Source organism: Hetaerina americana, unplaced genomic scaffold, assembly GCF_022747635.1.
Source record: "Hetaerina americana unplaced genomic scaffold, ioHetAmer1.1.p SCAF_1, whole genome shotgun sequence".
In the NCBI taxonomy this organism is placed as follows: domain Eukaryota; kingdom Metazoa; phylum Arthropoda; class Insecta; order Odonata; family Calopterygidae; genus Hetaerina; species Hetaerina americana.
Window position 1 is genome coordinate 75,121,262 of NW_027286069.1, and position 26,488 is coordinate 75,147,749.

The 26,488-nt window shown below is 34.0% G+C and overlaps 1 protein-coding gene across 2 annotated transcripts in view; it reads right to left on the reverse strand.

The window, feature by feature from the left end:
- Positions 1 to 20,899, reverse strand: part of GAPcenA (GTPase activating protein and centrosome-associated) — a 45,262-nt gene extending 24,363 nt beyond the window's left edge. Inside the window, exons 1-9 of one of the 2 annotated variants that reach the window (XM_071591679.1) lie at positions 20,773 to 20,899; positions 19,342 to 19,563; positions 15,608 to 15,743; positions 13,878 to 14,127; positions 9,906 to 10,074; positions 7,416 to 7,595; positions 6,875 to 6,982; positions 5,150 to 5,332; positions 1,910 to 2,290 (exon numbers count right to left, since the gene is read on the reverse strand). In XM_071591679.1, coding sequence (XP_071447780.1) covers positions 1,910 to 2,290; positions 5,150 to 5,332; positions 6,875 to 6,982; positions 7,416 to 7,595; positions 9,906 to 10,074; positions 13,878 to 14,127; positions 15,608 to 15,743; positions 19,342 to 19,560 — 1,626 coding nt within the window. In that variant the 5' untranslated portion in view covers positions 19,561 to 19,563; positions 20,773 to 20,899. Of the gene's footprint in view, positions 1 to 1,909; positions 2,291 to 5,149; positions 5,333 to 6,874; positions 6,983 to 7,415; positions 7,596 to 9,905; positions 10,075 to 13,877; positions 14,128 to 15,607; positions 15,744 to 19,341; positions 19,564 to 20,571; positions 20,709 to 20,772 lie in introns of those variants that run through there. The other variant, XM_071591669.1, reaches the window with a different exon arrangement.
- Positions 20,900 to 26,488: the final 5,589 nt, after the last annotated feature.

The following is a 26,488-nucleotide window of genomic DNA, read 5'->3' on the forward strand; positions in this document are numbered from 1 at the left end:
TCTTGCCATATCTTGAGGTTAGGTAATAGCAAGATAATTTAAAAATTTTATAGCCTACCTACTTGTTGCCATTATGACAAAGTAAATATTAATATAATGTGACAAGCTTTTTGTCCTGGTTATTTTATCTTTCTAATCACTTTCCGCTTCTCTTTCCTCTTTTTCAGGACAAGTAATTACCATTATTACTTCTGGATATGCCATGATATTTTCTTTGTACAAATATATGCTTCAATTAAATACAATTGGGAGGTTATTTTAATTTTTCAATTATATACTTTCTCTCCTCATATATATACAAAGATTGAAAATTTGTTAAATAATTTCTAATTATATTCTTAATAACAGAACTTCCTCAAAACAAAACATGGATTTCCAAAATTATGCAGACTCCTTAAATATTGGATTCACATAATTCTATGTATCAGAGGTGAGAAACATTTACATTATGTTGTAGGAACATGTTTTAAAATGGAACAAATTACATCCTTCCTTAACAATATATATTCAATTAGCAATGAATGCTTAGGGACGCACTATTCCAGGGGGCAGAGTGCTGGTCTACTAATCAGAGGGCCCAGGTTCGATTCCAGAGGAGGCATCTGGGCACTCTCAGATTGACCCAATCAGTGAAATTTTCCAGGCATCAAATCTTTCTGGGAAACCACAGATGGCCCAAGAAAAGGAACTACCCCCATAAACTGATGTGTGCCATTGGGCTATTCATTAAGTGAGTTCTACCCACAACTATCACACTAACATTCAGGTTTAATAATATGGCTGCTGTGAACAAATACTAGCACTAAAACAATAATTAATGGATGATGGAGTTAAGGTATTTTGTCACTAAATTTTTAAAAAATTAATGGTACTTAAATGCATGTTTCAGCTGTGGCTTGGACAATAATCTAAAAACAAGAGAATCTTCCTATTCTTCAAGACAAATTTAATCTAAAAGTAGCTTATAAGACTACATATAGAGTATTATAATACCCTGAAAGCTACTGCAAGGGTACTTTTCATTAGGAAAACTGGCCCCATTTACGAGAAAGAAGAAATTGGAAAAAATTTATTTATATTTACTACAGTGGTAGTGTCCCCCCATCTCTTTGCTATTTATGCCATATTCTCTTTCTATACCTGTACTTGTTGGCCTAATATTCTTACCAAATAGATCCTCTATGTGATATTTTCATTTTTCTTTAATCTTTTATCGGTAAATCAATAATTTTCATGGCTATCATTGGTAATGAGTACAGATTTTTCCTAATTACTTATTGACGGTGCTTCCATCTTCCTTTAAAAAGTACCAATTTCATCATTTGTGAACTTTCCATATTCTCATACTGCATACTCCACTATATTTCTTTTGCCCAAGTTTCCAGACTTAATTTACTATTCAACTCTTTGAAATTCCTTCTTCCTTATTCTGTTTATACATTCTTCCATTTACTTCTCTATTCTATCTTCTTAATCATCTTATCTGTGTTTCCTTGTCATTTTCTATTTCACCAATCCTATAGTTTTGTTTGTGATTCAATACATCCTTTTTTTAAGATATTCCCATATTTCTTCCATTTTTGTCCTCACTCAACAATTTTCCACTGTCTTCTGGAACTCTTTTTCACCACGATTAACACTGCATTCTATTTCCTCATCTGTCTTCCCTGTTTTATCTTCCCAGATTTGAATTAATTATTAGAAAATCATTAAACATGTAATTTGTGAGACAAATAATTCGGGAAAAAATTTGTTTTCCTCACCCACACTGTACAAAGAACATTTTAAGTTTGGAAGAGGCCAGTTCTGGTTACAACTAAAATATTGTACTTTTATACTACTTCAAAAGAATAAAATTAAATGGATTAAGAAAAACATTAAAAATGCTTATTTTATTATTATACATCACCTCCTCCAAATGGAGATAAAAGTGCTGGATAAGAGGCCGACGGGTTGAGTACCAGAAGCGCTCAGCTGAAGGGAATACACGGACAGGAGCCTCGATTAAAAACCTCACTGGTTCCCTAATCCCACGTAGGACTAGATCAACTCCAACTGTTATGTAGCTATTATCTATTTGGCCTGGCTGAGATATCGTTGATGTTGTGGTAGGCTGTACAGAAGTCGGAGCATTTGATGTTAAAGAATTAGGTGCATGCTGCCCCAGCTGCTGCTGTTGAGTTATTGATGATGTTTCTACATTTAGAGCATCAAAAGCTTTATCAGAAGGGTCTAACTGCCCAGATATGACATAAGACTTTTGCCCTTCCTCTGCAACACTTATTGAAATCTGAAAGAAGCAAATAAACCAGAGGGTGATAAATTAGTTTACAAAGAACATAAGAATAAAGACATGAAATAAAGACAGGCTAGTACCAGTTTTCCTCCATAATCATTACTGATTGCAATGCTACTTTGCACCTATTATATTGCATGGAAGTAATCAGTCAAAACACTTATTCATGAATTTATATCCATATGCATGGAAACAAAATCACTAGACCAAAACACTGGAGTGAAAATAAGATACTATTAAGAATCATAAAACTATTTAACTACTATTTTTAAGATACTATTAAGTATCATAAAATAATTACTTTTGTGATAATTATATACCATGATTATGTTTTATCATGAACATATACATATACAATCACTTTTGTTGTCAGCTGCAATTTTAAAACAGGTCCAATAAATGCCTGTTGACTCTGAGTTAACAGGGAGAGATAACATGTTATGTGGGTATTAGCAGATGGGCAATATTGTAATAATATAATGGTTTGTATAATAACTACTGTAGCATTTATTAAAAAGCTAATATAGTAAAATAATATAATATTGTAATAATATATAACTTTCTGGAGATTTTACTCCTACAACACAGAAGGTTCAATGTGTGACCTTTGTTACACACAGGGCAGAATAAACCATGCAAGTAAAATTTACTCTAGAACATCATTTATCAGAAGTCTTAATCTCCAATCCAAAATTTTTCATGCAATAAGCAGGATTTTTCAATCATATTATATATCAACACATACAGGAATCACAGAGAGAATAGATACTTTAACTATAAAGGCATTTGGTTGTTAAATATTTTTTTAGTTTTCCACAGTTTCATTTCAAATCATTACCTGCCCACAAAAAGATGCATTTAATCATCATATTCATTTATTGTGTCAGTTAATTTGTATTGTACCCATGCTAGATGAAAAATTGTGGGTATTACATGCTTTTCACATCATTTTCAATAAATTTATTCTACATTTTATAATCAATTGTGCACCATCTATGAAAAAGAACAAATAAAAAACTCTATAGACTTAGGTACACACATAAAAATAAGAGGGGGCACCCAAAAATATCTAGAAACTATTTGCTTTAAATAAAGGATTTATTTTTGAGTTACCAGGGTTAGCCATCTTTTAAGTACTCTCCATTAACAATGAAACATTGGTTCAAATGTTTTCTCTCCTGCACAAAACACCTTTTGTACTCATACTTTCAGATGCCTTGCAGCACCGCCTTCGATTCTCTTTTCATAGAATGTCTCCAAAACGTTTCCTTTTCAGCTCCCTTTTCATTTGCGAGAAGAAAAACAATAACAAGGTGCAAGATCCAGTGAGTAGGGTGGTTCAGGAATCAGTGTCATGCAGTTTTTTGCCAAAAAACATGCACAAAATCATCATGGCTGTGTGAGCTGGAGCATTGTCATGGTAGAAGAACCAGCCGTCAATCTGTCACAAATCAAGCTGTTTCAACCAAACAATATAGTGGCAACCACCTCAAAACTCTTAGGTAGACAATTTGGTTCACCATTTGGTGCTCAGGGATATACTCTAGAGTGAATGATGCCACGAATGTCAAAAAAATAGATCAATATTTGTCTCCACAGCCAATTTGACTTTCCAGGCCTTTTTTTGGCAAGGGGAGTTCGCTGCCTTCCACTGGCACAACTGTTACTTTGTCTTGGAGTCATACCCATAACATAATGATTTATCCCTGGTGCTGATTTTGTCGCAAAAGTTACTGTCCACTTCCAAGAGGTCCTAAAATTCACAGCAAGCAGTGACATGAGCCACTTTTTGATCAGGAGTCAACAAGCATGGCATATATTTCACTGAGATTTGTCTCATTTCAAATCTTTGGCTCAAATGCATTGCACTGAGCTCCACAAAAGACCAGATAATTCATGAGGTTCATCAATAGTACTCCTTCTATCCTTGTACACAAGCGCATGAATTTTTTCCAAATTTTCATCAGTTCTGGATATGAATGTCTTCAATTGACATGTCACCACAAATTATGAATGCCACTCATACACTTGAGTTCTTTTCAAGGCGTGATTTTAATAAGCTGTAAACAACATATCAACCACGTTCAATGCATTTCTACCAAGTGGAAAATAAAATTTCAACACCACTTGCTGTTCTCCAATATCAAATTAAAATATATCAAAGAGGTCAATAAAATCATTGCACAAAAATTCTCTCAGGGACTTTCTACAACCATCTCAAAAGACCCTGCTTGGGCATACTGACTCAGAAGGGTTTGTACTTGATACTTTCAGGCTTCCCTTCATGGAATTGTTTGAGGTCCATATGAAATGAGTTTGTAATTTTCCACAGACTTAAGCCAGTGTAAAATTACAGAGGGGTTTACTTAACATCCATCTAGAAAGAGAGGCCCGAACTACAAGAGCAAGACCAAGAGCGAATCCCATCCAGTTATTTTTAGGTCCCCACTCATGCTGTTTCTCTACTGGGTTACAAAAATTGATGGATACACCTGGGCTTTAGTAAATTGTTTTTTAAAGGCCATTTTGCAGGATCCCAATTATTTTCATGATACAGCAGGTAACTTGTTTTTATTGCATCTTGTTTAATAGAAAGCTCACTAGATGCATGCACTACAGCATATTTGACTATAAATATTACACACATATTAACAAATAATGACCAATATTTTCCACCATCCTGATTAAAGCAACGTTCAACATATGAGAGCAGAGTTATTTAAATAATCAATTAAAAGGCTGAAATCCTCCAACATCTACATGGAGCTATCTCCAAGACTCCAATAAAATCTTGTGTATTTTTAGTGGCACTGGGAATATTTTTTTATAAATGGTCATGGGCAGTTAACTCACCATTTCCAGGAGATGCATATCCCCATGTCGTACATTCTTTCCAGGACTGACTAGTAGGCCAAAACATCGCTCCACTTCAATTGGGCGTGTAAGACGAGGATAACGGCGTAGCCAAGGATGAGGTGGCTTTCCATCAGCTGAGTACTGAGTTGGATTAGGCTTCCCTCCACCAGCTTCACCAGTCTTGAAGAGGAAAATGTTCATGTTAGATCAAAACTGGAGTCCATTATTTCAGTAAATGTTTTGAGATGAAATAATAATAACTTGTTCTGTATGTTCATGTTAATTCCATTATTAAATCGTGAAATTTTCAAAGTTATACATGCACAAACTTTAGTTTTAAAAATATTTTGCTTGAATATGCCATGTCATCTGCTTATTTAAAGAAATGAAAATCACTGCCTTCAACCTAAAGCTCCACTGTTTGATATGCAAAGGAAGATCTCACATGATATTAAGTCCTATGGTTTTGAAATTCATACATTCAGAATGAAGAGGTAAACTTCATATGATTTCAAAGTTTTGAATTCAAAATATTATGCAGCTTGGATTCAGTCAAGTATTTTTAGAGGCATCAAAGTACTTGAACTCAAGACCTTTAGGTCATTAGCCATATAATCTACCAACTGAGACATTGTTCAACATCTATTAAATTTTTTGTACAGGGTCCAGCTCTTAAATCGGGACAAATTTCAATTTGAATTTCTCACCATATCATAGCTCCACTGGAGGTCGCAATTGGCGTTATTGAAAGCTATAGGCATTTAGTAAACAGCCATAACCTCAAAATGGCCAAGATGTCACATACAAGTGCGGAGTACAATTGAAGAGCCGCTATTATCAAAAGTGTTCATGCTGGGCATTATATTTCGAAATATTTCGATTCTTCTGGTACCCCAGATCAATTGTTTTCGATATTGAGGCTAAGTATAATTCTTCGGAGAAGTCTGGAGAAGGTTTCGCTAAACCGGCAAGGAAATCTCGTTTGAGGAAACGCATGCTTCTCCGGATTTAAGCGCCGCACCCAGTATATTAATGGTCTCATTAAAAAAATATTGAACAAGGCAAACTTTGCGAATTCACTTACCTTTTTTCACTAGTGATAATGAAATAAAAGCAATTGATTCTTTATCCACTTCATGCATAAATGCACAGAACATAAAACTTAAGTATTTTCACGTAAATGTAAGCAGAATTTGATGTATACCATATTCTGATATATGTAGGTGATATTTGAATTGAATAAACAAATTTTTGAAATCAGAATAGAATCAATTAGCCAATTTGTGAATCGAATCTTGATAATTCTACAGGTCCCTCGTATTTTCATTCAATGTACTCTATAGTAAGGCCCCAGACCTCAATGAAGAACTTTGGCACTGATACTAAAGCAGCAATGTAGTTTTTGGATAGTTTTGTACACCTATTTGCTAATAACACAACTCAAATAGAATGTATGTTTGATACACATCAGGGTAGGTCCATGCCCTCTGTTCCATAGCTTGACACTTTACCCACTGGACTACCTCACCCCCTTTTTGCTGTTAGTTCTTAAAATTTCAATGTTTCCCTGAGTTCCCCTGAAAATCACAATCTCTTATTTATTTAAATCAAAGCTCTAACATCTATAAAAATAGGGTTTTGACTGAATTTTAAGGACATATAGGGACAAAATGTTTTAATTTTTTATGATGTGACCACTTGGTAGCATTACCCTTTTCTCACCTGTTCAGAAGGGAAAAATTGCTGCCTCACATTAACCACCAACATTTTTTCAACTTTTGCTCGTAGCTTAAATCCTGTCTTGTCCTTGGGAACAGTAATAAAACTACCCTAGAAGAAAAAAAATGTTAATATTTTTAATAATTTTTAAGAATTTAAATGCAGACTCATGACAAATCAGTAATAGAGACATCCTAATTTGAGTATGTTTTCAGTTAATTCCGCTAGACATCATATAGGAGGGAAAATATTAGGTAAGTCGAGTAGAGAAGGGAAGGGAATAAACTTTTTACACAACATAAAAGCAGGTGAGTTCATGGAGAACTGAAGAAGGAATTAAAGCATGGTAAACAAAAGGAATGTCATACAATACATAGTGTATAATAGTCCATCACAACTACTCAAAACCTAACCTCAATCGGTTGACTACCTTGAATGGAAGTGAAATGGGTCAATAATTTGGTTCACTGTTCACATATCAGCAATTTTATACAATTATAAGAACCAAGTGAGTTTTCTCAACAACAAAAATTCTCACACTCACTTTTCCATCCTCTTCTTTTATCTCAAGCGAAACTTCAAAAATACAGAGACGTGACTCAGGAGCTGGTCTAGAGGAAGCTTTTGAGCTCTCTGTACCACCAATTGCAGTGGGTTCCTGCATCTCAAGCTCTGCAGGCACCCTTCTGAATGCTTTTGCAAAACAGGCTGACACTTGGTCTACCTATTACGTAGAGATAAGAACACATAATTTTTGCATTCAAACTTTAGTAAAAACCTTTTCTTACAATTAGTTGCTAGAGCAATTATATTAGACGTTCATTAGGAGTCTATGGCAACATTTACCTACTATGGAACAATCCTCATCAAACTGTTACACATTTCAAGTCATTTACAGCATTATAAGCATATGCTAACTATATGTATATATTACTAGTGCATTAAATATGCAAATGGAAATAATCACTGATAGAAACAACATTCCACTAGCAATAAAATACTGCATTATTTGTAGTTCTGTGATCAGAGTAATTAAGGAGTGGAGCATATAATCTCAAGAACATTTACATTTTAATTATCCTTAATGAGTTGTAATCCTGATCAAGTTCAAAGATTATTTTCAAGACCAATATAAACCCATCTGCATTCAAGACACTGAATATTCATATTGCTACATTTGGAGAACCGATCATGAGCAACAGATTATATGCATATCAAATTAGACTGGAAATAAGGGGTGCAAGTTCATTATCTGCCTTAGCTGAACTCAAAAGTTAATCCTAAAACACTTTTTCCTCTCTACTACCTTTCCCTCAAAGATGAATCACCATTTTATTCTTATTAGAAAATCAATTATTTAGAAAATCAATCATATTCTCAATTCAAAATCAATTACTTAGAAAAAATCAATTATTTAATTGATTTTTAGCCTGTGAAATTTCATCAATTATAGTGCCTTCATTATGAAAAATAAAAATAATTTTGATTCTTGGGTACTTCATTTTTTTAATACTACAACTTTCTTTTAAAATGTCAACTAGTTTAAAATCTTGAATGTAGACTCAGACTGTACAGAAGAAAACATTTTTGGATCATGGATCAGCACAAACTGTCACTACTAATATGAATGCAAAACATGTTACTGGGAATGGGCACAAAAGTAATCCTTTGGTTAAGTGAGTCAGGTCAAGACAAGTAAGTTTCCTTCTGCTGCAACAACTTTGGCTTTGAGTCAGTCAGAGTCTTAAATCAACAGGAATTGAATGGCTAGCCCATGTTCTCAAAGCTCTGAGTTCACATTGTATAATATATTTATTGATATCTGAAGGTATACCATACAAAATATCACACACATAATAGACTAGCATGTAATAATAAAGCAAAGAAACAATAAAAAAAATACAAATGACAAAAATGTCTTTCTCCATTCTTGTTAACATTAGCCACACTAGGCAATCTGATTCAATCCTCCCCGAATAGAATTATTTACTTTCTTTATTTTTAATTCATTTAATTCTTTCTAAGAGTTTCAGGCATTTATAATATTTAGTTACATACAAGGTCTGTCCAGGAAAAATCCAGCCATGCAATATTTTGAGAAATTTTGCCTGTCTAGAAAAATTAAGGTATTAGTCCCCTTTGAAGTACTCCCCTTAGGACCTCACTTGCTTATCCCAGTGTCTTTTACTTTCCAAAACTATCAGCAAAGTCCTTTTTTGGAATGGCCCTTCTCCTTGCATTTTCCTTTATCTTGACAGCTGACTGCCGGGAAGACTGGGCTTTTGTTTCAGGGTTATAGCCATAGACCCATGATTCACCTCCAGGCCTTTTTTTTGGAAAACCTGGGTCATCGTTCGAGACTTGGAGTAAGTCCCTAGCAACTGCAGCATAAAATTCTTGACATTCACAAGATAAAAGAGATGCGACGAGGCAACTGATAACCATTCTAAAAGAGAACTTTGGCATTTGTTTTGAAAAGTCAAAGAGACACTGGGATAAGAAGGTGAAATCCTAAGGGATGTCTTTAGAAGGGGACTAAGGCCTCATTATTCTAGGTAGGCTATTTTTCTAAAAATATTTCATGGCTGGATCGTTTCTAGACAGACCTTGTAAAAGATTGTACCACAGAATACAAATACGTTTAAAGATTTTTAAGAAAACCCATTAGCTTTTTCCACCCTAATCCTTTACAGGAGTCGATACATTCATTTTCTAACCATTCTCCCATTTAAAATTCAGTTTATATTTTCAGGTTAGACTTTCACAGATATAATCAGAGCTATTAGTGATACTTAAAAGTTCCTTTTTAAGAAAGACCAAAATTGTCACTTTTTATTTCATTCGCAACATGAGCTGTCTCTTTACATTTCAGGAAACAACTAATAAATATGATACATTTTGCACCTAAACATAAACGCATTAAATTATCTATATTCTAAAAAACACTTTGGAGAACAATTATTCTGGGAAAGTAGAATATATGTTATGAAAAAGAAAATAAAAACAATTTCTGAGAGAAATTCATAAAACTTACTGCTTCTGGAATGTCACATCGGAACACATGGCATTGAAATATTGCAGATTCTTGAGAGGAACCATGAGAGAGGGTGAAAGCAAAACAGCCTCCACTACCACGTGCATAAAACAATATCCTCTGAACCTCATACCGTGCAATTATAGCTTTTGTGGCAGGATCATACAACCTATAATACCAGAAAACACTCACTTTCACCATAGGAAATTAATTATAAACAAAATCGTGTTGATAGAAAAAGTTTCAGCAGGTCATGCAAATTAGTAATGAAATGATTTACTTAAGAAAATAATTTGGATAAATGTATTTCAAAATTCTTATTAATAATATTTTGTATAGGTTAAGCTTAGAGTTGATGATAGCCAATTCTATCCTTTTCATTATGTTATAAAAATCAGTTATAAGAATAATAAAATATTAATCACATAATAAAATTGTATAAACAAGATCTACTTATAGCAAATCAGTAATGGCATTAGGCTATATATGAATACGTACTTAGCTTATATATCTAAGAAAACATCTAGACATTGCATTAGTAAATAATCAAGGAATAGATGGAAAAAATGTGGTAAAAAATTTACAAATTCTTCACCAAGAAGAAAACTAAAACTCCAATGACTTAGTAGACATTCCATTCATCGAAATTAGAAGTGTTAGTTAGTAAGATACATGTAAAAGTTATAGCACAAGATATAATTCAAAACTATATGAACTCCTGAAAGTTTAATCTCAATTGCAGAAAAAATAATTATGAAAGCTGTTCAATAGAATGATCATGAAACTATTTTTTCACAAAATTTATTGTGCAAAAATGCAATTGTATGTTATCCTTAGGCAAGCAAGGCAGGGGTAAGAATAAGAGAGGCATGTTGGATGGAACAAAAGGAGGGAGGGAGAAAGTATGCAGAATTGAAATGGGGTTTATTATAGCATTGAATGTTAGGTTGAATTTTATAAAACGAGGCAATGCATATCCTTGTTCCATTATAGGCTGCGCCCATCCCAAACCTACCTTAACCAACAGGATTCCATTAATAATAAAATAATATTTTTAGCCTGATGAATGCTGTAAATGTAAAAATTTCATTGACTTAAGCATCAGTGGCAACTGTTTCAAGATGAAACGCTCAGTTTGCCTACACCTTTTTCTGACAATGAAAAATGCTTTCAAGAGGGTGTTTCTTCACATAGGGGAACAAAAAAATGTCACATGGGGCAAGGTGTGGAGCATAAAGAGGATGAGGAATATAATTCATTTTAATTTTCATGTTCAGTTCATTCGCAGTTTCGTAGGACCAACTACTTACAAATACGTTTCATTTTTCCATTACCAATGGGTGAGTAACTCCTAATCAAATTTGAAATATTTCTGAGAGTGCTCTTAACCTTATCTGAACATCTTCTCTCACAATGGCAACATCAGTGCTTATTTTTACATCATTAAGAGTAATGATTGGAGCCCCAGGTCCATCTACCTTTGAAATTGATAGTCTCTTTAAACATTTTAAATCATCTTCACCTGTGCTAAAGGAATAATTCTCTCCATAAGCCTCCTTAGGAATTAGACAAGCTTTCGCTGATGAATTACTCAAGCAAAATTAAAATTTCAATGCAGCATTGTGTGTTTCTTCCATCACTACCAGAGGTTAACTGAACATGTCTCAAATTCAAATGGCTGCAGCTGACCCAATATTGGTGTCATACTAATGAAACTTTTCCTGCATGTATATTACACAATAAGCTAACAAAAAAACATAAAACTAACATTTTGCACAATCAATTTTGCCAATAAAACAGTATCAATAAAATCAATCTTTATTGTATTTCTTACTCATATGTATGCTTACGATAAAAAACTAACTTAAAAAAGGCATCTATAACAAAAAGTAAGTAACGTTACTTGACCCTGGATCTAGTATACCTCCTGGAAAGTAATCATTTCAGTAATATTCTTGTTTTCACTAAAAAATACATGATGAAACATTTGGAGAAAATAGCAAATGTAATACTAGGCATTAGCCTAAGTTAAAATTTAAAAAATGGCAAAAAATCATCCGTAAAAACAGATATATGTATAGCTAGTTTTGTGAATAGAATTCTTTCTCTTCTACACAATAAAACCCCTAAGATGCCGAGTTATAGCTCCATGCTCTTTTGGGAGGAGGGGGACTGCTGACCCAGAGAACAAGAGAAAAAAGAGTGGGGTATAAATACAGACAAGGAGATTTGAGAAACAGGTAAAACGAATGGAAATGTCACCCCTCTACGTACCAATGAGTAAGAGATAAGATACAGTAGAAGAAGAGTCTTTACATCTAGTACACCATAATACAAGTTTTGCCATCACTGCTTCTATGAAAGAAACAGCAAAATTTTACCCAATAACAGGAAATGGGGATTTTTTCAAAAAGCAATACTTATATATTCAGACCATGATAGAAAAGCTAAGTTCAATGAATTAGTCATGATAAGAAGGTATGGCTGCAAGTAAATAGCAATCGTTTACACTGCAACCAGCCAAGCCAACCACACCCAGCACTAGGGCATGTAGTGAACAAAGGTGCACAGGCAGATGTGAAAAATGACCACAGATTTCTTAGGGATTACATACCTCCATAGACTTTTCAAAATTAAAACATTATGGTGGATATTGAGAAAGCAGGTGCAACAATAAACTCCGTGTAAGAAGACAATATGAACAAACCCAAATGCTTACATTTCGAGTATACATATAATGGTTTGTACCCCCTTCCCTTCCACAAAGCTGAGAAATATGTTAAGCCATTATTGAAAAATATTCTGAGTCATGGGGTAGAAATTATTTCCATAAGGAATACCAAAATTTTATTATTTACCATATACAGGAATTCAGAATTAAGTACTTAATGAATAGTCTTTATGGGCTATATTATATATAAATATTGAACTGTTATTTAAGCAATGACATAAACACAATGCTCAACAGGATTGCCCCAAAAAAGCTGAAATATCCTACCTTTAAAAATCATGTTTATGATTTGTTTAAGATAAATAACCCTTAAAAAATGATGCTCATGAGCCAATCACTTCCTACAATTTTGTTGCATGATATGCTTAGCTTGCAAAGTCTTTTTGTGCACTAGGACAGCTAAGAGTAAGTAATTTTGTGCTATAAATACAATTAGAAATATGACATAACAAAAATCCTCCATAAGATATTTTGAAATGTTTATTTATGAAGTTAAAAAAGAACAAAATAATATTTCTGAAGTACTTTCATTAATATATTACATTCCCAGCCTGTTTCAAGATATGATGTATAAACTTGAGCCAATGAAATGCTATGTTTGTGCTATCAAACTACTGCAGCTACTAAGATCCACAGTTAAAAATTTTAATAATATATAGACATTATTAATACAAAACCTGCTATGAAATTCATGTGAGGTCATATATTTGTAAGATCACTAATAGCAACCCAAATATTCATACAACTATGTGAAATACCTATGATGACGACTATTGTAGCCTTACAGTCATACAAATAGACATGAAGTGATCATAAAATCATCATTAGTAATAACAGAAATTAAATATAGTTTATGGTTTTTAAGGGATTTTAATGTCCTCAAAATGCAGTCAAACCTCTTTAAAATGAAAGTCTATGAAAAGCATACATTGCATTAAATGAAAAAATTATGGCTCTGATTTTTCTCTCATAATAAGATTTTAGGTACTTTTCATTATTTACCACGGCATCTCAGTTTCACGCAAGCATTGTGATTTATCAAGTAAAAGATCTTCATGAGAAACCATTCGTGGCACCGGGAAAGAACCTTATCTGTGAAATTCATACATCCTTATTTATCTATGCATCTATGTTTTAATGTTGATTTAAATATGCACTATGTGTTGTCACTGCTTGATGTTTCCACCAAGTGTGTCTGTGTGTGTGAGTGGGTATATAGTTGGGAAAACTGACAAACTTACACGACAGTTCCAGCAGAATTGTTGGGCACAGAAAGAGACACTCGTATAGGTAGTTCTGATGAGGCTTGCGAGGCTAAGATGGCCATGTTGCGCTGTATTTCCGTCTCACTTTTAGGAGCTTTGATAGTTGCTCCTCCTAAATATCTGACACCCCCAAATGTTGTACAGTCTTCTTCCTCACCGGCACTCAAATCTAAGATGTCTTCCTTTTCTTCATCCTCATCATCAGCTGATCCGGAATCACCTTTCCCTTAAATAAAAGGGGGAACCTTTGTAAATGCTAATACATGAGAAAACAAACCATAGCAAATACAGTATCTTTGATGAAAAGGTATTTAAAGAATCAATAAGTAGAGAATTTATTGAGTAGCTTCAGGCGTGATGTGGTGGAAGTCGAACATTATGAATAACTGATCATAGTACTTTTCCACTTGAGTTTTAACTCTAAAGCCATTTGAAGGAGATATTTTTGTTCTAAGAAATGGAACTTTCCAAAATAATGAGACAAATTTTTATTTTAAAAAATGCCATGACTTCAGAATTTACTACCATGTTTTCTAGAGTGACCAAGGAAAGGCACCAAGGACTAAAAAGGGAAAAATGGGACTTTCTGACAAAAATTACCATAAGCCTCGCGATAACACAGCCTTGAGATATAAACTTTTCAATGAGGAGATATTTGGGAGGAAGTTAGTCTAATTAGAAGAGAAGGGAAATGAATAAGAGAGAGGTAGAGTAAAATTAGAATAGGAGAAATAATGGAAAAGAAACAGGATTCAGGGCAGGACAAACATTCAGCCAGTCGAAATGAAGACAGTGTCAAGCAAATATACCTATTGGCATGCAAATAATTTACTACATATAGTCACCTGACATATTCATAATGTTTGGGGCCTTACTAAGAGTTAGTCGTTAAATAAGAGACTGGAAAACTATCAATCATTATTAAATTCAAATCAAGTGGAAAAATAAAATAATTGCTGAATTTTCCAAGGTAGATATCTAAAGAAGAACAATGTGTTGATTAAAAGTGCACGGGCAGGTTTTGGAACTTTAAATCATATAACTCCATTGGAATACAGTCCAAGAGTGAGCTGAAATGTTCATAAGGATATTAGAGAAGTGAAATCAAAATTGTACATGAAATTATGTTCTTATTCTATAAATAATTAAATAACAAAATTTCACTCTTTTCAAATCAATTTCTGTCTGGGATTATGTAAACCCCATTATGAAAGGACATCCTGCATATATCATGATTTCAAAATGAGGTTTTTAAGTTTTTATAACGAATCCATTATAACCAACATACAATAAAAGGAGACATTCTCAACTATATTCTGTTATTACTTTAAGGAATCAGAGGAGACAAAATTCATGAAAACTGCAACCCTCAGATGAACAAGTGTGGGAATAGATGTTTCTGCATGTACTGCAAATGATATCCTCAACAGTATTGATCAAAATCAAATCAATAAGAATTTACTCTTAATTAATTACATCATATTGAAATATAGCACTCGCATGAGAACCCTGCCCATAATATCTTAATATGGATGAAAACTGATACATTTTAATGTATTCTACCCAGCTGATAAGAAAAAAATTAACAATTGATCATCTCAACTTTAACTTTCCAAAATGAACTATGAAGGTGAATAGTTTGACAAAATGCTATTATGACAAATAAAAATATTTGAGAAGAGTTTCAGGAAAATATATTTACTAACCAAGATTCATTTCAGGGGTTTGCTTTCTCAGTGAATGCTGCTCTCCAGGCAAAGCAGTTTCACCTTTACTTGGAGCCTGCACCACATTTAGCTGCTCATTAACTTCCTTGGATCCTTCCTTTAAAGTCTGCTTCACCTTAACCACAAATTTAATATTAAATTGGTGACACTGAGGTGAGAAAAATTGACACTATGCACAGACATTCAATTTACTTCAAATATTAAGATGAATCCATTTGAAAGGATAGAAACTTTGGGATACATCAATATTTACTGTATGGCAGGTTTCATCAAACAAGCAATATTAGCGGGAGATTTATAGGTTTATAATAAAGGAAGGTAAAAGATAAGTCAAAAACACATTCCAAAATAGAATGTAGAAGAGGCAAAATCATGACTCATTGGAATGGCTAATTCTCTCCAAAATGCCGAATATTCTTTAGACACAGTCAAGCCTAGGTGATCTAAACTCCGGAAATGAAGTTTAGACTATAAGTGGCACAGTTATAAATTACACAGTTTCGGGCATAACATGGTGGAGAGTCTTCATGATGAAAGAAGACACTTTGCTTTTCCACATTGAATATTTTAGTGCGATCTAGGCTTCATTACAGTGTAACATCTTCAGGTAATCTTCAAACCATCTCATCGATTGCGGCCATGGAAGTGACTTCTCCCCAGTCATTCTACATGTGGAGAGGAAGGGACACCACCTGGATACTCTGGAACAGCTAGAGATCCTACACCATGCCAATTCGGGAAAGGATGTTTTAACCAATGAATTTGTGTATCCCACTCGCTCCCCTTCACTGCATTTCACAATGGCCAGCCCTTAAACCCCAGAAAAAAGAAAAACCCCAGCTCTTGTCATCTAGGAACTTGAGCATATATTCAATTTACAAAGAACAGGGTAGTTTGGGATTTCTTACCTACTAACCTATGTTGATATGGTGAAATTAAGTGAAAAATTGAAGGTAACCAGATAATCTTTTAAGGAATAAGTCTGCTTTCACAAATTTTTGCATCCAGTTTCATTAGAAGGTTAGAACATTACTCCCCAATTATTTTTTTACATTTTTCAAGATAGCTGATCGACATATGTACTATCTCATCCCAAAAAACTGACGACATGACCTTTCCCACTGATGGCACCATCTTCACGTCCTTCAGAGTTGAAGAAGCGGCCTATATTTAATGCACCTATCTATGGATTGTTGTTTTGATTCTGATGTGTGATTGCACATCCATGTGTTATCTATTAATAGATTCAGAAAATCATCCTTGTTTTTTGTAAAATGCTGGGAAAGTGTCGCCCAAATGCATTTTGGATCCACAGGGAGCATGACATCCATCCTGCACAAAGCTTTGTTATGCGTGATTTCTCATGCAAAATATAACCTTGTTCTCTTGATATCCCTGCAGTATTAGCAATTTCATGCACCTTTGTAAGCCAATCTTCCAAACTCATTTTGTGGACTTTTTCGACAATTTCCAGTACGGTTGCACTTTTCGGACATCACATGAATCATCTTGGGAGTATTTTTTGGCCATATTTAAACTTGGCCACCCATTTCTTCATGGTTAAAATTGTAGGAAAAGAGTCCTCACACACATTTATGATTCTCAAATGAATTTTGGTAGGCATTTAACCTTCTTTTACAAAGAATTTTTTTCACTACACAATACTCAATTTTTTCCATTACGAACAATACACACACCATAACTGATTCAAACGACTGCCTTCAGTGAACTGCTGAATGAAATGGCTTGCCATTTCATATGGCATCTACACCCAGTTGTACCAACATGAGCGAAAAAAATCATGTGGGTAATGATTCCCTCTAAAGGTGAGACCGAGAACTTTTCAGACCACCCTTGTATTGATAATATGGTATAGTCACTCAGCTGAAATCCAATTACATTCATCCAAGAGAATGGCTACCTATGTTATTATGAATGTTACTGCTGAATGATACAGTACATCCTGCCATAGGGCTTTTCTCCCCATGCTATTGAGGTATTTCATAGTCAGCAGAGCTGTAGGTTTGATAGTAAAGGCAACTTTTCATGTTTCATGGAGACCAATTTCCAACATGCTAGGTCTGCTTTCATTGTCTTGTATTTACATTTTTACTTGAGTAATGGTCATGATGAGAGAAACTCATAGGTATCATTCAACTTAACTAAAATTTATAATGACTTTGACATTACAATGCAACAAACTAAGAGTGCGATGTAAGAATGATTTTTACACTCTGAGATTGTTGCATTGTAATGCACACTTAGCGGCAGTAACTTTCAACTCCATTAAAAGTTACTGCCGTGGCATCTCCCACAGCTTCTTGGACTATGAGATGAAACCTTTTAGAAAGAGAGGCAGTCAGCTAGGACCTACAAACTTGAGAACAAAGTTATACAACAGATTACGTCTGCACATGCAAATGGGAAGTGGTGGTTATTTAAAGGAGATGTTAAACCTATTTCTGAAAATGAAATTGTATTATTCTGTCAATGAGTTCTTAACAAATTCCCAAAAGAATATTACAATGGTTTATATATTTGTACCAATATCTTAATTTATGCTAAATCAATGTATGCTCATATAGGATAACTAAACACTATCATAATCACAAATTATTCAAGAATACATCCAATCCTACCACAAGATCAGTAAAATATCAATGCTTAGGAATCCTGCTCTTCAAGATCATATCCATCAACAAACAAAAATTTGAGCAAGGTGGAGAATTCGAGCAATTGGTAGAGAACCTTAAGTTATCATTCTGATGAGACTACTGGCATTGGTAATCTTTCAGAACAAAAGAAAATTATTTGATTTCTGTCTAATTGGTGTCGATCTCAGAAGAAACAATAATATTAAATACTAAAGATACATTATATCCTGAAAAAATGAACTATTCAACAAAGTTTAGAACCTGGAGTAATTCCAGATTTACACAATTGTCACTTATCGATTGACTTTTCATTATACAGCAATCAAAAGAGCAATGTGAAAAATGTTAGTGAGGCAACCATTCAAAAATTTACCATACTTGGGAGTCTAGGCTGAAATACTTTTAAGCAAACTCTTCCTCTCTCCCAATTAGTTACTTGTATATCAAAATTGTATTTCTTTTTAAGGAAAGCAAATATGCACTGACCAAGTCGGAGGGACAATATTAATGATGGGAAATGAAATTACACAGCGGTCCAATTAGGGCCTGATCTGCCAGCCCACTTACTAAATTATAAATCAAATTTCACGATCCAATATTTTAGTTCAAAACCTCCCTATCAATTTAGACCAAGGCTTTTACTTACAATAAATCACTTTCAAATGACACTTTCCAAATACTTAAAATTAAATTTACTGAGCCTGCAAGAAAATATATTCAAGTATTTTTTTTAAATGAAAACAACAAGACCAGGTCGCCACAATGAATAATATAATTTTTCAGGAATATATGCCATGCATGTTCAAAGTCATCCTGGGTAGGTTGAATAAAATACTAATAATTTCCTTCTATCATTTTCATGAATTACATTTGTATGAGGTTATATTTATAATATTCAGGCAAAAATGTGATGGTTAGTTCCCTTTTATTAATATAAAAACTGGAACTTCGTTCAAATTTGGAAATACCTTAACTGAACAAATGCTTACAACACAGATAGCTGCTATGCAACATAAGTTTACACCAGAATAAACAGTTGTAGGTTTATTTGGTACTTACAGCCTGACATCCTTCATCTTTTCCTGACCCCTTCCCAATTTCCTTTTCACCCAACACCTCCTTTAATGATTTTTCAAGAGTCTGCAAATCTCCATCATCCGCAATACGCAGTGTGGGCTCACTGGCTCCTCGACATTCTTTATCAACACCTCCCACCATTTCGTACTCCTCACTAGTAGTGCCAGAGTCATTTGATTTCAAACTCAAGCTATCTTCCATTATCTGCAACATTGTTTCATTGTAACTAAGCCATCTTATTCCACAATTAATTGGCATTCTAGTATTAACAAACAGTAAAGAATGAATACACACATATAACATAACAATTGCCATTGAGGAAATAAATGAAATAAACGACTAAAAAATAAAATTTCCCAACATCACTCAATATTTATGACAAGCTTTTAGCCACTTCAGTGAGCACATGCACAAAGCATAGCACAACAAACACTGAAAGCGTAGAGGTGGAGGTAACATTGATTAGTCGTTTAAATAACAAGTGATGTTCACGTAAATATTTAACTAACATCGGCGATTGCAAATCGTAATTTATCAAATTTCGAGACCTATAATAGTTCCACTATATGAATTACTGCTTTCACATGAATTCGCTTCAAACTATAAATAAGTATTTTTCTCACCCCTTCAATGACATTTCTCCCTTGAGGCTGTAAACTTTCTGACAAATAAGGGACAACCATCATTACTTTCAAGAATACACATCTACTTTAAGAATTACCACATACCACTAAACACAATGACATATCAAATTGTTTTCTACAAACCAAATTTACTGCTTGCACTGCACACTTTTGCTTTCAAACAGAATACATTTAAGTGGCGAACTATTTTCAGCGATGTATATCACACTTGTGAATACCAAGACAGATTCAGACTCACACTCGATATGCAAATTTTAGAGACTATTAATTGATTGTGAAAAATATATAATAATTGAACAGAAAACGGCAAACAAGTAGCAATTTTCAATGGGTTAGTGTAAACAATCTGGGCATGAGGAATTTCACGTCGCGAATATGCCAACAGAAATGTACACTTCATGCGAATTCCATTAACCAATAATTGCTTTCAAAGTAGAACTAATAACTAAAAATTAAAACTTTGCCCAAAATTACTTAACACGATCTGCAACAAAACAAATCTTCCATGCCACTTGCACTACCAATAAAGGTGTACACAAATAGCTACGATTTGTAATAAATCACCAACCTGTTTTTCTCGGTAAGAGGGGCGGGTAGCGTGTTTCCGTAGTAAATATGTCATGTATAATTTTGTTTAAAACCTGAATATCTTTTAAAAAGTGGTCCCTCTTGATCTGAACTGAATCTGTCAGTTTACGTTAACACACAACTGACACCATTGAATATGATGTCAGTGCGCAATAGACGTTTAATGTTAAGTTACATGTACCTTAAAGTGTTCCCACTGATCAAAAATACCATTTTCAGGAACATTTTTCTAAATTGTAGGCGTATTCCTTTCACGTCAGTCTACACAACATTTATCGACGACTATCTCAACAAATTTTTAAAGAAGGAACGGTATCGGACAGAATTTAACATGAGGACGGATTGCGGCGAAATGAACACCAATCACAAGAGAGAGTAAATAGCCAATAAAACTTTATCTTTCAAATCGCGGTAAAATAAAAATCAATAATAACCATCACATTTAAACTTATGGAAGTATAAAAATCTATGGCTCAATTTGGACGGATATCTATTTTTTTATTTCCCATTTTGGTACAAACGGCGATGTTTCATTATTTATTTACTGCATTTATCCACTTCAAAGGAAGTTTTATTTTTAGCGCAATTTCCGGCTCGAATCACATATCCATTTGACTGACAACTTTTACGATATATTCCACAAATCATTCAATTCTACCATTCAATATACACATTTCATTTTAAATGTAGGTGGAAAAAATTATGCTTTGTCAACACTAATATTTTTCAGGTATAATATCCTGCAAAAAAATACCACTACACAGGAACTATTGAGTGGGACAACTATTAGAAGCCTCTTTATGTAAATATCATAAATAATGCCACTACCACCTTATTATGATGCCTGCGTTAATTATATGAAAAACGTGTGGTATAGATTTAGTTATGACTAAACCATAGTGATCCCAAAAATCCGTTTTTAATCGTCATTTTTTTGCAGGGTATACGTTGATACGTAAAATAAAGGGAGAAATTATACGGTAAAGCAGACGTTCCAGTCATAATTACATTTTTAAGGGTATACCGCGTCTAGCGATGTAATTTCACTGATATATTTGCTGCATAATGTGTGTCCACTAATCCTCAAAAAAATCTGAATATGCTAAAGAACTGATGGTGAATGTTTATATATATATATATATATATATATATATATATATATATATATATATATATATATATATATATATATATATATATACATATATATGTATATATATACATATATATATATACATATATATATATATATATATATATATATATATATATATATATATATGTATGTATGTATGTGTGTGTGAGTGTGTGTGTGTCTACGGAGTTCTACAGCCGGAAATTAAGACATAGCCTCGGTTTTTCGCTTCAGCATCGCCAGCAATACTCTTCATTCCTCGCATCCCCAGAATGGTGCTTGAATTCTGCGTAACACAATCCACACATATTTTTTCGGTCCTCCAACCTCCATTCCTTCCATGTGTTCTCACTAGACTTTTTTCGATGTCCTTACCTCGTCCGTTCGCATTACCTGACCTGCCCATAAATAATAGCTCGAAATAATTTTGCCAAGTCACTTAAAAGAACAGATACTACTTTTAATGCTAACACTTTTCCATTATGGTTTTCTAAACGGAACTCTCTCTCGATAGATCGTTAACGCTATCGTCTTCGAACGCTAGGCATTTGACGTTTTTAGATCAGCGACCGATGAGATAACCTACCTTCTCCAAACATCCTATGTTTACATGCTGCATTGCATTGTTTTTCCCTTTAGCCTTATTTACACTAAGTGGGACATTCAAACTTATTGCCTTAAACATTTTTCCTCATCGGTGAGTAAACCTTTGAACAACTACTTAAAGCATCTGATTATCTTTGAGAAATTTAGAGCACATATTTATCAACGTTTGAGGCCATCGAGTTCTTCACTTTTTAGAAAGAACCCCTCATTTCGTTTTATTTATTCATGCATAACCTTACATAAAGAAAGCAGGCTTAGCCTCTCATCGGCCATCGATCAATCGTACAATTCCAAACATTTAGAGTAACAAACCATATCGTCTTTAAGTAATTATTACTGAAATGTCTGGATAAAATTTATTCTGCCTATTGATCCATTCTTATGTATATATTTTGTAAAATACAGCTATTAATATTGATTTATTTTGTTTTAGGAAGCCGTGGATTGAAGTAACTCGGAATATGAAGAAGATAGAGGTTCGCAGGGTGATTTAGTTTATTCATTTGAAAGGTAACAGTGCCTGGCAAATCCTTGATGAAATGATGGCTGTTTATGGAAATGACAACCCACCATGTAACATAATTGTGAGGTGGAAAAGGAATTTTCAAACTGGCCACATGTGCCTCACAGTCGATCCAAGAAGTGGAAGACCATTACTCACAGAAGATATAGAGAAGTCTTAGGAATAACATAAACATTAAGTTTCTCCGTCAATTAACAATAAAGACTAATTTCGCATAAAACAGCACAAAAGACAATACAATTACTGTACTCGCCGATAGCTCAGCTATCTTTACCAGAGAAACATTTTTTCAAAACTATTTTATAAAATTTTACGCCATGGTAGGCTTATTTGATATTTATTGGAGTCTTGAAAGAGAGGAACATCTCACTTTAAATTCATTGACATTCAATCAAAATTACTGCCATTGGGAAAAGTTAGCCAGAATATTCCCTCCGTTACTACAATTAAATATGTAAGTACTTTCTAATCCCCGATTAATATAACTAAATCTAAAGTCCATTAGGGCTGCATGAAGTTAATTTTTATCTTTTAATTATTTGGCTCATAAATACGAAGTTATAATAAGAATGTTAACAGAAACAGACGAATGATTGAAATGATGAATATACGAGGGTGGTCTGAAAATTTTCCGACCTAACAAAGATACAAGACATTTTTTCTGAAATTTTCTGAGGTCGGAAACTTTTCAGACCACCCTAGTATAGGTCGTTGATCTCAAGAGTAGCCTTTTCATGCGGGGGTATTCATTTCGTTTGACTGGCTCTTCCATATGTTTCCTTCCAGATTAGACAATCGTTTTCCGCTGCAGAGATCTGCTGCTGCCGTGATGGAATGATGAAACACAACACTTGTACGCGTTGCATAACACGAGCAGTCTTATTTCAAGAGAACTAAAATTGTGAGATTAGTTCAATATGCGGGCGCTTTGTGGCACATTATAATTCTCGGAGATGAACATTACGTATTTTCAGTTTTATCTATTTGGAGCTCAATATTGACTTTACTATTTGGTCCAATTGATTAGACAAGTCCTATTCTTCATTCAAAGCCTTCGAACACTACGAGTGAATGCGGTTGGTATCCTCGAGAAGATAAATAAGAGGAGGCCCAAGGAAGTCAAAAGTACTTAAACCATCCTTCGGAACGCCTTCTTTCTCGAGAGAGGCGACATGCCTAACGCGCTCATTTCGGACGGGATCTGGTTAACTTACCCGCACACATCTGCTCGCGGAAGGACAACGCCGTATCCGCTGTAAAACCAACGCCCGCGCACTTATTCTTTTCAAGGACAAAATTAATGACGTTTAAGAATACACGCCCCGTAGTTATTGCAAACACAAGAGAAAAATTTTACAGATCAAACTATCATCCTTTGAAAAAAAATTATATAAACTTAAAGGAAAGAGTGACGCAGCACTGATTCGGCACATTCCCTTAATTTCTCATTACTGCGACGTCCACATTGTCTTTTTTTCCGCGAACTATTCGATCGAGATCACTGAACTGAAGCAGCACTTAATTTACCGATTACTGTTGCATTAATTTTTCCTAGATCGAAAATTAAATGTAGAAAGTTCTTTTCTTAATAAAATAATATTTCTCAATTAAACTGCTATCACTGAAAACACGATATTATGTTATTCGAATCGAAAGTGAACCAGCGAAGTTAAGTAGCTTCAACGGAAAATCACTTCAAAGATGAAATTAACTAATCCGTTGCTATTTTGTGTAAATTTCAAATCATTGCGTCACACAAATTGACTTCACTTATTTCTTGAGAATGTTAGGGACGCATGGTCAGAGAAAATTTACGAAGACAATTTCGATTTCATCAACTTTGTTAACGACATTAGCTAGCAGTCACTGATTATTAACATGTTAATAAATTGCTCAGGCCCATTCCTTGTGTGTAATATGGGAACTTTGGGCAATGAATAAAAAAAAAGGATGGGAAGTTAATTGTAGCATTACAAAAAGTATTGTAGCGATAAAGCCACTAATTGTGAAGTAACATGTGAATGACGGTTGGAGAAAGAAGAAACCAAATTGAAAATATAGCACAATTGCGTCAAAGATAACGTAAATAAATCCAAATAATTGAGGACATTAGAGTTATAAAATTAAATATCAATGAAAAACCAATTCGAATACAAGAAGCCGAAGAAACCAATGAAGAATTGATGGCAAGTAGAATAGTACAAATGATGTGAACGGGACATTTTCTGTCGGTAAGAGTAAGAAAAAAGGTCTGCAGAGGAATTGAGGTTGTGAGTAAACTTTCAAATAATGTGTGTTCAGCTTTATTACAATTTCAAGGAAAGCTGAAGACGCAACTTTGGGGAAGTTTTTCATTGCAATATATTTCCCTCCGAAGAATAATCTTATTCCAAAGGCCAAGCGAGGCGATTATTTTCAAAGCGAGTTCCTAGTACTACTGATATCTTCTACGTAATGTTCTTAGAAAAAGTTTTCCCGCCAAATCCTATAATGAAATCTACGAATGTCTTCCTACGTACTAACTCGGCATCAACGAAAACATTAAACCATGAAGGTTATCTATTTCGAAGTTTGAATTTTAGCCTTTATAAAATCAATTAACACAAATACACATTTGAACACAGTTGAGTCAGAGCACATTCCAGAAATTACATTTGTGCGCAGGTCTGCAGGAAATTTGCGCGCCATGAGAAGGAACAGGATACCCATCGTGGATATCGATTGTTTCGCACTTGCGCATGTTGAATTCAGACTGGAAGACAAAAAAAACCGGGTGGAATGGCCCTCTCTTACATGGTTTTAAGTACCTAAACGATATTTAACTTTCCCCTTTAACCAGGAAACCTACAACAGGTTCTCCGATCCCTCGATATCCAAGTGTTAACTATTTTTGTAACTAATAACAGAAATACTTGTTAAAACGCTTTTTAGCGTTACTGATAGCAATATTCATTGCGCGAATGAATACGCAGTGAAAATAATTCAAATTTTTATGGTTGTTTCTGCTCGGCCTATCTTACAAAACTGCCTAAGAAAGTTATTTCAGAATGTGCTTAGCCAAAAATCTACCCTGGCGTACGATTGATACTACTTAGATGGGTAGTAGGCATATACATTCTTTCCGTTAAAAACTGCTTTGCGAGTTTCTACTTTTTCATTAGAAAATGTTAATAAGTTTTTTCCAGCTCTTTAATGATACATAACTTTACCATCAATTTTTACACTTCTTAAATACAGGTACCCTGTGCTATACTTAAGTGAAGGAAGTCTTTCAGGGTTCGGGTAAATTCAGGCTAGAATGAAAAAATCGGTGAGACAACTCATAGCTATTGTGCAATACAACAGGAGACCACCAGGAGCTTCACTACATTTTGACACATGCTAAGAAAATTTATAATTTTAGTAACTTTTTATTCGTGATGAGGTGGGAAAAGTATTGTTATTAATATTGTTTATTTAATGAACTGGACATGACAAACGGGCAAAGCTAGTTTGGCCATTTGTACCCTGTATGTGTTCGATCATTAATGCGGAACATTTTGAGTTATTCAATGATAAGTTAGGTGGTGTTGAAGTGGAAATTTGAACACTAGCAAATCAATGAGATCATTGCATAATTTTACATGAATACAT